Source organism: Trichechus manatus, unplaced genomic scaffold (assembly GCF_000243295.1).
Source record: "Trichechus manatus latirostris isolate Lorelei unplaced genomic scaffold, TriManLat1.0 scaffold00088, whole genome shotgun sequence".
Taxonomy (NCBI): domain Eukaryota; kingdom Metazoa; phylum Chordata; class Mammalia; order Sirenia; family Trichechidae; genus Trichechus; species Trichechus manatus.
Window position 1 is genome coordinate 8,373,643 of NW_004444024.1, and position 14,092 is coordinate 8,387,734.

General features: G+C 41.8%; 1 protein-coding gene across 3 annotated transcripts in view; it reads right to left on the reverse strand.

The window, feature by feature from the left end:
* The window catches only part of NARS2 (asparaginyl-tRNA synthetase 2, mitochondrial), a 170,320-nt gene extending 157,524 nt beyond the window's left edge, over positions 1-12,796 (reverse strand). For 2 of the 3 annotated variants that reach the window (XM_023736598.1, XM_004382005.2), the window contains exon 1: positions 12,615-12,796. In XM_023736598.1, coding sequence (XP_023592366.1) covers positions 12,615-12,755 — 141 coding nt within the window. In that variant the 5' untranslated portion in view covers positions 12,756-12,796. Of the gene's footprint in view, positions 1-12,392 lie in introns of all 3 variants that reach the window. The other variant, XM_023736599.1, reaches the window with a different exon arrangement.
* Positions 12,797-14,092: the final 1,296 nt, after the last annotated feature.

Consider the following 14,092-nt stretch of genomic DNA (forward strand, 5'->3'; position numbering starts at 1 on the left):
TATTAGGGAATTAATAGGTTACAATTCTGGTTGAGGAACACTTAGGACACAGTTCTTCCATCAGGACAGCCTCTTCCCAGCTGAGCCACAGGCACACCTATCTCTGGCCCCTCAGCCTCTGCCCTGCTAAGGCAAGTGTTACAAAGCTCTTTTAGCACCTTGGCCTCTGCCCTGGTCAGGCAAGTGTTACAAAGCTCTTTTAGCTCTGCCAATAAGTGCCCAGGCGCACCCCACTTGGCCAGTAAGCCTCAGCCCAAAGGCACTCAGCTTTCTCGGACCATGGGCTGAGACGCCCACTGAGCCATCTCCTGATGGTCTCTCCTGCTGCTGTTTCTCTGCCACTGCTTCTCACCGTCTTCAGCATTACAGCTCTCTCTCTCTCTCTCTCTGTCTCCTGGTTCTAGGAGCTTCTCAGTGCAGGGATCTCAGGTCCAAAGGACATACTCTGCTCTTGGCCCTTCTTACTTGGTGGTGGTGAGATCCTTTCTTTCTTGCCTCTGGAATGGCTTATTTCAAGCCCAGCGGATGGCAAAACTGACCAAGCCCCTTGGTGAGCCACAATTATGTATTTGCACAGTCCCACTCAACCACCTGGGTGAGAGTTACAAGACCATGGCGAGAAAGGCCACACAAAAGTGATCCATTGCACTGCTGTCCAGTTGTGAGCATTTTTGTTTTCTCTATGTTGAGGTGCAATCCACACTGAAGGCTGTAGTCTTTGATCTTCATCAGTAAGTGCTTCAAGTCCTCCTCACTTTCAGCAAGCAAGGTTATGTCATCTGCATATCACACGTTGTTAATGAGTCTTCCTCCAATCCTGATGCCCTGTTCTTCATATAGTCCAGCTTCTTGGATTATTTGTTTAGCATACAGACTGAGTAAGTATGGTGAAAGGATACAAGCCTGACTTTAAAACACACAGTATTCCTTTGTTCTGTTAGAAAGACTGCCTCTTGGTCTATGTACAGGTTCCGTATGAGTACAATTAAGTGTTCTGGAATTTCCATTCTTTGCAATGTTATCCATAATTTGTTATCATCCACACAGTCGAATGTCTCTACATAGTCAATAAAACTCAGGTAAACATCTTTTTGGTATTCTCTGCTTTCAGCCAGGATCCATCTGACATCAGCAATGATATAATTTGTCCCATGTCCTCTCTGAATCCAGCTTGAATTTTTGACGGTTCCCTGTCGATATACCCCACAACCATTTTTGAATTATCTTCAGCAAAATTTTATTTGTATGTGATATTAATGATACTGTTTGGTAATTCTGCATTATGAATAACAGGGTACATATCTTGGTGCCTGTAACTTTCTCCTTTTATATCAAATTTCCTGAAAGGGATTATGTCTTTATAGACTAGAAACATCCTTAAGAATTTTTTTTTCCTTTTACAAAATATCACACAAAAAGAGTTCTCAAAAAACTTCTCATTATGAACATAATAATAATGAATAAACTTTCAAGACACTCTGGATTTAAATGACAGGTACATCATGAGTACAAGTGAGATGTCTTCAAGTAGACCAGTAACACTAAAAACAGTCCTCAGGTAACACCCAACTTAACTAGCACAGTTAAGAATGTTCTTCTAGTAGACACTGAGCAGTTGTGAAAAATCCCATAAGCATAAAGTAAACGAGTAGGGACAGGCATTTACCATTAAACATGCTGGATAAAAGTAACAGATGATATGACTTCAAAAAACTGTATTGACTCTTACTTTCAATTACTCTTACTTACAAAACCCTATAGACACTTTTATTAAAGCCCCTCTATCATTTATTTGAGGAGCCCTGGTGGCACAGTAGTTAAAGCACTCAGCTGCTAATCGAAATGTCGGTGGTTTGAACCCACCAGCCACTCCACAGGAGAAAGATGTGGCAGTCAGCTTCCTTATTTACACCCTTGGAAACCCCATAGGGGCAGTTCTACTCTGTCCTATAGGGTAGCTATGAGTAGTAATTGACTCGATGGCAATGAGTTTGGTTTTTAACATTTTTTTGCAGATCCATAATGCTTTGAGGCTTGAATTTTTTCTTCTGTTCTTTCAGCTTGAGAAATGCTAAGCATGTTCTTCCCTTTTGGATTTATATCTCCAAGTCTTTGCACATTTCATTATAATACTTTACTCTGTCTTCTTGAGCCAACCTTTGAAATCTTCTGTTCAGTTCTTTTACCTTTATCATTTCTTCTTTTCTCTTTAGCTACTCTACGTTCAAGAGTAACTTTCTGAGTCTCTTCTGACAACCATTTTGGTCTTTTCTTTCCAGTCTTTTTAATGACCTCTTGTTTTCTTCATGTATGATGTCCTTGATGTCATTCCACAACAACTTGTCTGGTCTTTGGTCATTAGTGTTCAATGTATTAAATCTATTCTTGAGATGGTCTAAAAATTCAGGTGGGATATACTCAGAGTCAAACACACTCAGCATTTCTCAAGCTGACAGAACTGAAGAAAAAATTCAGCCTTGTGTTGCAACATTAAAGGATTCTATGGGGACAATACTAAACAATGCAGGAAGTATCAAAAGAAGATGGAAGGAATACATAGAGTCACTGTACCAAAAAGAATTTGTCGATACTCAACAATTTCAGGAGGTAGCATGTGATGAAGAACCGATGGTACTGAAGGAAGAGGTCTAACTTACACTGAAAGCACTGGCAAAAAACAAGTCTCCAGGAATTGACGGAGTATCAATTGAGATGTTTCAACAAATGGATGCAGCACTGGAAGTGTTCACTCATCTATGAAAGAAATTTGGAAGACAGCTACTTGGCCAACCGACTGAAAGAGATCCATATTTGTACCCATTCCAAAGAAAGGTGATCCAACAGAATACGGAAATTATCAAACAATATCATCACTATCACACACAAGTAAAATTTTGCTGAAGATCATTCAAAAGTGGTTGTAGCAGTATATCGACAGGGAACTACCAAAAATTCAAGCCAGATTCAGAAGAGGGCAAGGAACAAGGGTTATCACTGCTGATGTCAGATGGATCCTGACTGAAAGCAGAGAATACCAGAAAGATGTTTACCTGTGTTTTACTGACTATGCAAAGACGTTTGACTGTGTGGATCATAACAAATTATGGATAACACTGTGAAGAATGGGAGTTCCAGAACACTTCATTGTGCTCATGAGGAACCTGTACATAAACCAAGAGGTAGCCTTTCGAACACAACAAGAGGATACTGAGTGGTTTAAAGTCAGAAAAGGTGTGTGTCAGGGTTGCATCCTTTCACCTTACTTATTCAATCTGTATGTTTAGTAAATAATCTGAGAAGCTGGACTATATGAAGAAGAACGCAGTATCAGGATTGGAAGAAGACTCATTAACAACCTGCGATATGCAGATGACACACCTTGCTTGCTGAAAGTGAAGAGGTCTTGAAGCACTTATTGATGAAGATCAAAGATTACAGCCTCCAGTATGGATTACGCCTCAGCATAAAGAAAACAAAAATCCTCACAACTGGACCTATAAGCAACATCATGATAAATGAAGAAAATACTGAAGTTGTCAAGGACTTCATCTTACTTGGATCCACAATCAATGCCTATTGAAACAGCGGTCAAGAAAGCAAACTATGTGAGAAGTGGAGCCAAGATGGTGGAATAGACAGACACTTCCTGTCTTCCCTCTTACAACAAAGACCCAAAAAAACAAGTTCATTGATTATATATGACAACCTAGGAACCCTAATCATCGAAGACAAAGCTGAAGAATTGAACTGAGCAGCAGGTGGGAGGACAAACAATTACACTGGAGAAGTACAGATCGTGAGATCATCAGCACCCTGCTAGTTGAGTCTGTGCAGTGCACACATGCTGAAGCAAGTGCAACATCCAAAGATAAGCCCCACAACATTGGGCACGGCCAAGCAGCAAGGAATCTGCAGGCACCTCCAGAACCAACTAGGAGTGACATTAGACCTGCAAAAGTTAAGTGCAAGGTTCTAATCTATCGTATGCAGTGGCAAAATAACCCCTCTGTCTCCCAGAGTTTCAAAGCCGAAAAGTATTTCCTTCCCCTCACCTACACACAAACCTGCTCCACTCCGACACCAGTCCGGCAGTATTCAACAACTGCCACGCACCCTAAGCCAGGAACTCAGGGCAGGTTGGCAGGCCTTACCCCTTTGCCTAGCCACTGGCATAAGGGGTCCATGGACTTGCAGCATCCTTCACCCTTGCCTAGACCTGTGTGCCAATTCAACGCTGCATGCCCTCATTAGCATAAAACAGCAGGGCATACACCTGAAGCCCATTTTCAACTGTATCAGTCGAGGGGGTGCTGCATATTCATGACATTTGACACCGCCCTGCCCCTTAAACAGGGGCCTCACCCACCCACACCCGGAGCCTGAGGGCTGACAGTACCACCCACTCCATCTAGCCATTCATGACAGGGGTCTGAGAATAAGTGATGCCTCCCAGTCCCTCCAGCCAACAGCACCGGAGGCCCAAGGACTGGCTGCAGTACCCCCCCCCCCACTATTTGCTCTAGGGGACAGGGACATGCCCTCCACCCAGGCACCCAGGGGCAGCCATCAGCCCCCTGCCTTTCTCCACACATAGCCCCCTACTACAGTCAGATATCTGGACTGCTTCCGAACACCCTTTTGTAGCCCTCCCCGTCTAGGACTGTAGGTGAGAGTCTGCATCACACACTCGGTGACTGACAACCTAGACACCTGTGTCAAACCCACACGAGAAAAGTGAACAGACTCCTGGGCTCACACACCTAGTAGCTGCTCTGACCACCTGGAGACAGGATGTGAGAGCTTCAAAGATACCAATAACCAAAGTAGCTCACATGTCCAGCCTACTTGGGCATATCAAAACAAAACGAAAAGCTAGGACACAGTAAACAAACATACAATAAATAAACAACTTACTGATGCCTCAGAGACAACAGTCAATACCAATCATATAAAGAAGCAGGTCAAGATGGCTTCAGCAAGTGACCGAAATAAAGAACTAGGAAACCTTCCGGAGGAAGACAAGGTAATGGAACTACCTGAGACAGAATTCCAAAGACTAACATAAGAGCACTCCAAGAGATCAGGAAAGAGATTAGGCAAAACTCAGACCAAACCAAGGAACACACAGACAAAGCAATAGTGGAATTCAGGAAAACAATACAAGAACAAAACAACAAAATTAACAGGCTGATAAAATCCATACAGAGACAGCAACTAGAAATCCAAAAGATTAATAATAAAATTTCAGAATCAGACAAGTCAATAGAAGGAGCAGAACTGAGGCAATGGAAGTTAGAATTAGTGAGACTGAAGATAAATCCTTGACATCAATTTATTTGAGGAAAAATCAGAAAAAAGAATTTTTTAAAAATGAAGAAAACCTAAGAATTATGTGGGACACTATTAAGAGGAAAAACCTACGAGTGATTGGAGTACCAGAACAGGGCGGGGTGGGGGATAACACAAAACACAGAGAAAATTGTTGAAGATTTGCTGGCAGAAAACTTCCCTGATATCATGAAAGATGAGAAGATATCTATCCGAGAAGCTTATCGAACACTATACAGGGTAGAACCCAAAAGTAAGTCACCAAGACATATCATAATCAAACTTGCCAAAACCAAAGACAAAGATAGAATCTTCAGAGCAGCTAGGGCTAAATGAAAAGCTACCTACAAAGGAGAAGTAATAAGACTAAACTCTGACTACTCAGCAGAAACTATGCAGGCAAGAAGGCAATAGGATGACATTTATAAAGCCTTGAAGGAAAAAAATTGCCAGCCAAGAATTATATATCCAGGAAAACTGTCTCTCAAATATGATGGCAAAGTTACGTCATTCCAGATAAAGAGAAGTTAAAGGAATTTGTAAAAACCAAACCAAAATTGCAAGAAATAGTAAAGGGAATCCTCCAGGTAGAGAGCCAACAATTTCAGACTACAATCTAAGACTAGAACATAGGACAGATCAACCAGTTATCAACCCAGACAGGGAATTCACAAAAACAAATCAAAGCTAAAAGACTGAAAATAGGGAAACAGAGACGTCAATATGTAAACAATGACAACGTCAAAACAAAAAAGAGGGAATAAACAGTGTACTCATAGAACTTCCATACGGAGAAGAAGTTAAGGCGATATCAAGAAATAAAAGATTGGTTTAAACTTAGAAAAATAAAGGCAAATTTCAAGGTAACCACAAAGGAAGCTAACAAACCTACCCATCAAAATAAAAAATAAGAAAAATACAAAGACTCAGCAAACACAAAATCAACAATAATGAAAAAGATGAAAAGAAAATAAAGAAAAAAAATTCAGCACAAAAATATAAGTGGAACAAAGAAACTGTCAACACACACACACACACACACACACACACACACACACACACCATCAAAATGATAGCAGTGAACTCATATCAATAATTATGCTGAATGTAAATGGATTAAATGCACTAATGAAGTCACAGAGAGTGGCAGAACTTATTAAAAAACACTATCTGTCTATATGCTGTCTACAAGAGACACACTTCTGACACAAAGACACACACAAACTAAAACTCAAAGGATGGAAAAAAAATATATCAAGCAAACAACGACAACAAAAGAGCAGGAGTGGCCATATTAATCTCTGACAAAATAGACTTTAAAGCAAAATCCACCACAAAGGATAAGGAAGGACACTATATAATGATTAAAGGGTCAATAAACCAAGAGGACATAACCATAATAAATCTATACGCACCCAATGACAAGGCTCCAAAATACATAAAACAAACTCTAACAGCATTGAAAAGAGAGACAGCTCCACAATAATAGTAGGAGACTTCAATGCACCACTTTTGGTGAAGGACAGAACATCTAGAAAGAAACTCAATAAAGATATGGAAGATCTAAATGCCACAATCAAGAAACTTGACCTCATAGACATATACAGAGACATACACAGAGACATACACAGAACACTCTAGTTTCCTACACACATTCCAACACTTTGAGGGACAGAGTAGCTAGGACTGGGGACCACAGTTTCAGGGGACATCTAGGTCAAGTGGCATAACACTGTTTATAAATAAAATGTTCTACATCCCACTTCGGTGAGTAGCGTCTGGGGTCTTAAAAGCTTGCAAGTAGTCATCTAAGATATATCTGTTGGTCCCATCCCACTCGAAGCAAAGTAGAATCAAGAAACCCAAAGACACAAGGAAAATACTAGCCCAAAGGGCTAAAGGACCAAATGAACCACAGACTTCATCAGCCTGAAACCTGAAGAACTAGATGGTGCCCAGCTACCACCAATGACTGCCCTGACAGGGAACACAACAGAAAATCCTGGACAGAGAAGGAGAAACATGTAGAACAGAATTTACATTCACATAAAAAGACCAGACTTAACGGTCTGACAGACACTAGAGGAACCCCTGAAACTATGGCCCTCAGAAGCTCTATTAACCCGGAACAAAACCATTCCCAAAGCCTACTCTTCAGACAAAGATTAGACAGGACTATAAAACCATAGAACTGAACAGAAGATTTCAAAGGGTGGCTCAAGAAGACAAAGTAGAGTATTATAATGACATGTGCAAAGAGCTGGAGATAGAAAACCAAAAGGGAAGAACACACTTGGCATTTCTCAACCTGAAAGAACTGAAGAAAAAATTTAAGCCTCGAGTTGCAATACTGAAGGATTCTATGGGGAAAATATTAAACGACCCGGGAAGCATCAAAAGAAGATGGAAGGAATACACAGAGTCATTATACCAAAAAGAATTGGTCAACGTTCAACCATTTCAAAGAGGTAGCATATGATCAGGAACTGACGGTACTGAAGGAAGAAGTCCAAGCTGCACTGAAGGCACTGGTGAAAACAAGGCTCCAGGAACTGACGGAATATCAATTGAGATGTTTCCACAAATGGATGCAGTGCTGGAAGTGCTCACTCGTCTACACCAAGAAATTTGGAAGATAGCTACCTGGCCAACTGACTGGAAGAGATCCATTTTTATGCCTATTCCTAAGTAAGGTGATCCAACCGAATGCGGAAATTATCAAACAATATCACTAATATCACATGCGAGTAAAATTTTGCTGAAGATTGTTCAAAAGCAGCCTCAGCAGTATTTTGACAGGGAACTGCCTAAAATTCAGGCCAGATTCAGAAGAGGACATGGAACCAGGGATATCACTGGTGATGTCAGATGGATCCTGGCTGAAAGCAGAGAATACCAGAAAGATGTTTACCTGAGTTTTATTGACTACGCAAAGGCATTCGACTGTGTAGATCATAACAAATTATGGATAACATTGTGAAGAATGGGAATTCCAGGAACACTTAATTGTGTTCATGAGGAACCTGTACACAGATCAAGAGGCAGTTGTTTAGACAGAACAAGGGGATACTGTGTGCTTTAAAGTCAGGAAAGGTGTGCGTCAGGGTTGTATCCTTTCACCATACCTATTCAATCTCTATGCTGAGCAAATAATCCGAGAAGCTGGACTATATGAAGAAGAACGAGCATCAGGATTGAAGGAAGACTCAGTAACAACCTGCGATATGCAGATGACACAACCTTGCTTGCTGAAAGTGAAGAAGACTTGAAGCACTTACTGTTGAAGATCAAAGACTATAGCCCTCAGTATGGATTATATGTCAACATAAAGAAAACAAAAATCCTCACAACTGGACCGATAAGCAACATCATGATAAATGGAGAAAAGATTGAAGTTATCAAAGATTTCATTTTACTTGGATCCACAATCAACACCCAGGGAAACAGCAGTCAAGAAATCAAAAGACCCATTGCACTGGGCAAATCTGCGGCAAAAGATCTCTTTAAAGTGTTGAAAAGCAAAGATGTCACCTTGAAGACTAAGGTGCACCTGACCCAAGCCGTGGTATTTTCAATTACATCATATGCATGCAAAAGCTGAACAATGAATAAGGAAGACGGAAGAAGAACTGACGCCTTTGAATTGTGGTATTGGCGAAGAATATTGAATATACCATGGACTGCCAAAAGAACGAACAAATCTGTCTTGGAGGAAGTATAGCCAGAACGCTCCTTAGAAGCAAGGATGGCCAGACTATGTCTTACATACTTTGCACATGTTGTCAGGAGGGATCAGTGCCTGGAGAAGGACATCATGCTTGTAAAATACAGGGTCAGCAAAAAAGAAGAAGACCCTCAGTGAGATGGATTGACACAGTGGCTGCAACAATGGGCTCAAGCATAACAATGATTGTGAGCATGGCACAGGACCAGGCAGCGTTTTGTTCTGTAGTACATAGGGTTGCTAGGAGTTAGAACCGACTTGATGGCACCTAACAACAACATGAAACAAAAAATAATACATGTGAGGAACGTGCTTCTCAGTTCAATCAGATATAGGGGACCAAATGGGCAGCTCCTGTCTGAAAGCAGGATAAGATGGCAGGAAGGGATTGGAATGGACACAGGGAACCCAGGGTGGAAAGGGGGAGGATGCTGTCACATTGTGGGGACTGCAACCAATGTCACAAAATATGTGTATAAATTTTTGAATGATAAATTAACTTGAGCTGTAAACTTTCACCTAAAGCACAATAATTAAAAAAGAAAGAAATCAAACAACACGTTTCATTGGGCAAATCTGCTGCAAAAGATCTCTTTAAAGTGTTAAAAAGGAAAGATGTCACTTTAAGGACTAAGGAGCACCTGTTCCAAGACATGATGTTTTCAATCACGGCATACAGATGGGAAAGCTGGACAATGAATAAGGAAGACCGAAGAAGAATTGATGCCTTTGAATTATGGTGTTGGCAAAGAATATTGAATATACTATGGACTGCCAAAGAATAAACAGATCTGTCTTGGAAGACGTATAGCCAGAATGCTCATTCGAAGCAAGGATGACAAGACTTCATCTCACATACTTTGGACTTGTTATCAGGAAAGCCCAGCCCCTGGAAAAGGACATCATGCTTGGCAGAGTAAACGCTCAGTGAAAAAGAGGACGATCCTCAAGGAGACGGAATAACACAGTGGCTACAACAGTGAGCTCAAGCATAACAATGATTGTGAGGATGGCGAAGGACCGGGCAGTGTTTTGTTCTGCTGTACACAGGGCAACTATGAGTCGGAACCAACATGACAGCACCTAACAACAATGCTTTGAGGGAAGGAACCATGTTTTAGTTGCTTTGAAGGGTATTGCCAGCCACACAGCAGATAATCCATAAATGTTTTTCAATGAATTCATTGAACATCTACTATTCCACAAGCATTTTACTACCTTCTTCATATACTGTCTCCTTTCCTCCACACAACAACTCTATGGATTATCAATATTCCCATCTTACAAATGAGGAAACTGAGGCTCAGAGAAGTTAAATTAACTAGCTGAATGTCACACTGTTAGTAAAGGGAAGAGCCTGAATTTGAACCCAAGTATATTTGACTAGAAAGCCCTTGTTCTTTGCCTAGGACTTCACTGAATTAATTGCCTCTGCCCCATATACAAAAGCTCTTCATGATATGGAACAAGACTACCTTTCCAGTTTCATCTCACCATGCTTCTCTAAAGGCACCTGCTTTTTGGTCACGCTCAATCAGATGTAATTTCCAAATCACATCTCTCTTACTTTCTACTTGTTAGTAAAAGTTAACATTTACTGAGGAATTTTTATGTGCATCTATTCTAAGCAAGGAGCCCTGGTGGCGCAGTGGTTAAGCCTCGGCTGCTAACCGAAAGGTCAGTGGTTTGAACCCAGGCACATCGTAGGAGAAAGATGTGGCAATCTGCTTCTGTAAAGATTTACAGTTTTGGAAATCCTATGGGGCAGTTCTACTCTGTCCTACAGGGTCACTGAGTTGGAATTTGACTCAACGGCAATGGGGTGGGCTCTGTTAAGATTTTTATAAATATTATGCTACTTAACCCTCACAAGAACCTAATGAGGTGGATATTATCATTTTGGAAATGAAGAAACATATTTAAAGAAGTTAGGATAACCTCTCTCAATAGCCAAGGTCACACAGTTACCAAGCAGTAGCAATGGGATTCAAATACAGTTCTTACTTCAAAGTCCATGCTCTCATCAAGCTTTTCTGGAATGCTATTTCTACCCCATCACCAGTTCCTCTGGCTGGGGAATAAATCCATCAAGACTCAGTTGAAATGTCACCTCGTGCAATACATCTTCCCTGACTACCTCACACAGCTATGGACTTCCTTCTCTGTTTTCCCATAGTTCTTTATTTATAACACTAATACTTATCACATTGCTGTAACTGTTTGTCTTAATAACTACACCAGAGTTTTCCAACAGAAATATTATGTGAGCCACATATGTAATTTAAAATTTTTTAGTAGCCACATTAAGTAATAGGAAACAGGTAAAATTAATTTTAGTATTTTATTTCGCCCATAATCTAAAATATTATCAACATGTAATCAATATAAAAGTATAGTTTACATTCTCTTTTGTTTCTGAAATTGGTGTGTATTTCACACAGCACATCTGAATTCAGACTAGCCACATTTCAAGTGCTCAGAGCCACAATGGCTAGTGGCTACCTTATTGGACCAAACAGCACCAAACTGAAAGCCTTTAACCTAGGTAGTAGGATCTGTTCTTTTCATCTTTGAATCCTCTCTTGACTAGCACACAGAATGTCCCATTAATGTCTGTCCAGTTAATAGATTTATGCAAGAAAAGGGTTTGATTTGAATCATGGAAAGAATATGAAATGCAAAGAAATTCAAAGGTGGACTGGTCATACTGCTAAAAAGCAAGGGATACCTGAGGACAACAAAACCAGATCACTATGAGTATTTCAGCAAACTAATAGGAAAAAAACACCTTCCCTGCCCCTTTAAGGGGGGGGGTGGTTATGTGAAGCTGTTGCAAATGTTATTAGCAAGATAAATAAATAATAGCAGCTAACATTTACTGACTGTGGGTCAGGCTCTGCTCTAAATGCCTTATACGTATTATCTCATTTAACCTTCAGGACCCTACGAGGTAAGGACTATTATCTCCATTTTCATAGAAGGAAACCGAGATTTAGAGCACATAAGTGACATGCCTATAACAAGTGGCAGAGGAGATTTAAACCTAGGCAGCTTGACTCCACAGCTTTCAAATTGCTACACTCCATTCTTCTAATTTATTAAACACATATTACATACAAAGCCCCATCTTAGGAACTGAGGCGGCTAAAAGATGAATAAAAGCCATGATTTACTTGAACAAGTATTTACTGTCGGCCATGTGTGAACACCGAGACATGGTTTCTGCTCTCAAGGAGCTAGCTCAAGGCAACTCATTTTGTAACTGAGGATATTCATTACGAGGGATAAAGATCGAAGCGGCGTGTTCGTTTATATTTTTCTGTATGATTAACAAACTTACAAGTAGTGCCCTCGTATCATGAAAGGCAGAGCCCCAGCACTTTACTGTCATGGAAAGGTATTCTGAAAACTACCCAGGAAGAGAAGGAAAGGGAGGACGCAAGCTATGCCTAACTTTCCCTGGTGGTCGTTCTGTCTGATTCGACAGTGCAAGGCAAATCTACATGTGTATGTGCCGGGTAAGTCACCAAAAACAAAACCACTCCCTTCCCCATACACCAACCTGGACCTTAACGCGCTCCCCACTCGTGTTCTGAGCCCGGAGAGCGTCCCGCACGCTCAGTTTGGCTGAAGGTTTGTGTCTCGGGCAGGGAGCGGAAGAACAGGAGCGCAGAGCTCGGAGCAGGCACCCGGCCCCGAACATAGTGCAGCTGCCCTAGTCCCTAGACCACCCCTTGTCCGAGCGTGTTGAGACTGTCTGCGGGGGCCACTACCTTCTCCTACCCTCTCAGCTGCTCCCCTCTTCCGGGCCGCAGTCCGGCCCTCAGGCGCTTCAGAGCCCCTCGATTGTTCCCTTTCCCTTCAGGGGCCCTAGCCCTGCCCCTACAGAACCTCTCCTCCTCTTCTCTCTCCCCGATAGGGCGGGATAGAGACGGCACAACCAGCAATCCCAAGCACCAAGGACCGTCAGGGCGTCCCACCGCCCCGCACTATTTCTAAACCTGCGCTCCAACCCCGGGGTAAAGCACGGACTGCTACGGCCCCTACGTCACCACATCAACGCCGCTTATGTCATCACGTTACGGGGTTAAGAGGGAGCATGCGTACTTATGACCCCGAGGCGGCGGGCTAGAGGCTGGGTGAGGGAGGCGGGGCAGGGGGCGGGGCCAGGATATGAGGGTGGGCGGGGCTGTGGCACTGAGGAGGAGGGGTTATTGCTGAAGCTACCCCGTTGGAATGGGGTTCTCAAAGAGTCTTCATTTCTAACAAGTTCCCAGCTGATGCTGAGGAAAACTTTGAAAGGCAAGGAGTGACTGATGCAGAGGGAAGGTTTGCAGGGGAAGGCTCAGTTGTTGAGAGGATTAGCCTGAGGGTATCAACCATTCTTGAGTTCTTAACACAGAGAAATTCAAGACCCAGCCACTGCTCAAGACACAGTTGTGGGATATCGGGCATCTAAACAGACAATTGCACAAAAAGGTAATTAGTTCTCTGACGGAGCTTAAGGGTGGGATGCCAGAGAAGGCTTCCTGGAGAAGGTAGGTCTCTGATAGGTAAGTAAGAGTAATCGAAGAGACCCTGACTGTGGGATTCAGACAGAATAACGGTGTGAAGGTGTTGGGAGAGAGACGTGGGGCTGCAGGGATTGCCTGCCAGAATCTTCAAGTTTCTCTCTTTTTTTCCAACGCAGTTATCTGCATTTGTTTGAACTGGAAACAATGACCTTTTTAAATTTATCCAAAACATTTTTTTTCTGTAACCCAGTGATACTCAGCAAAAAATTTCTGGCTACACAAAAAAGATAGAAGTGAAAGTTAGTGCTACTTAAAGTTGGCACTATTATTATGCTCATTTTACATATAAGGAAACTTAGACACATAGAGTTTACATGACTTGCTCAAGGATACATATATTAAGAGTGTGAGATCTGAAGCCAGAAAGCCTGGCTCTGTGTGCTAAACCATTATGTTATACAGTGTCTCAAGGTAGAAAATGAAATCATGGTCCCTTCCATCAAGTAGCTTATGGTCTAGAGATGGA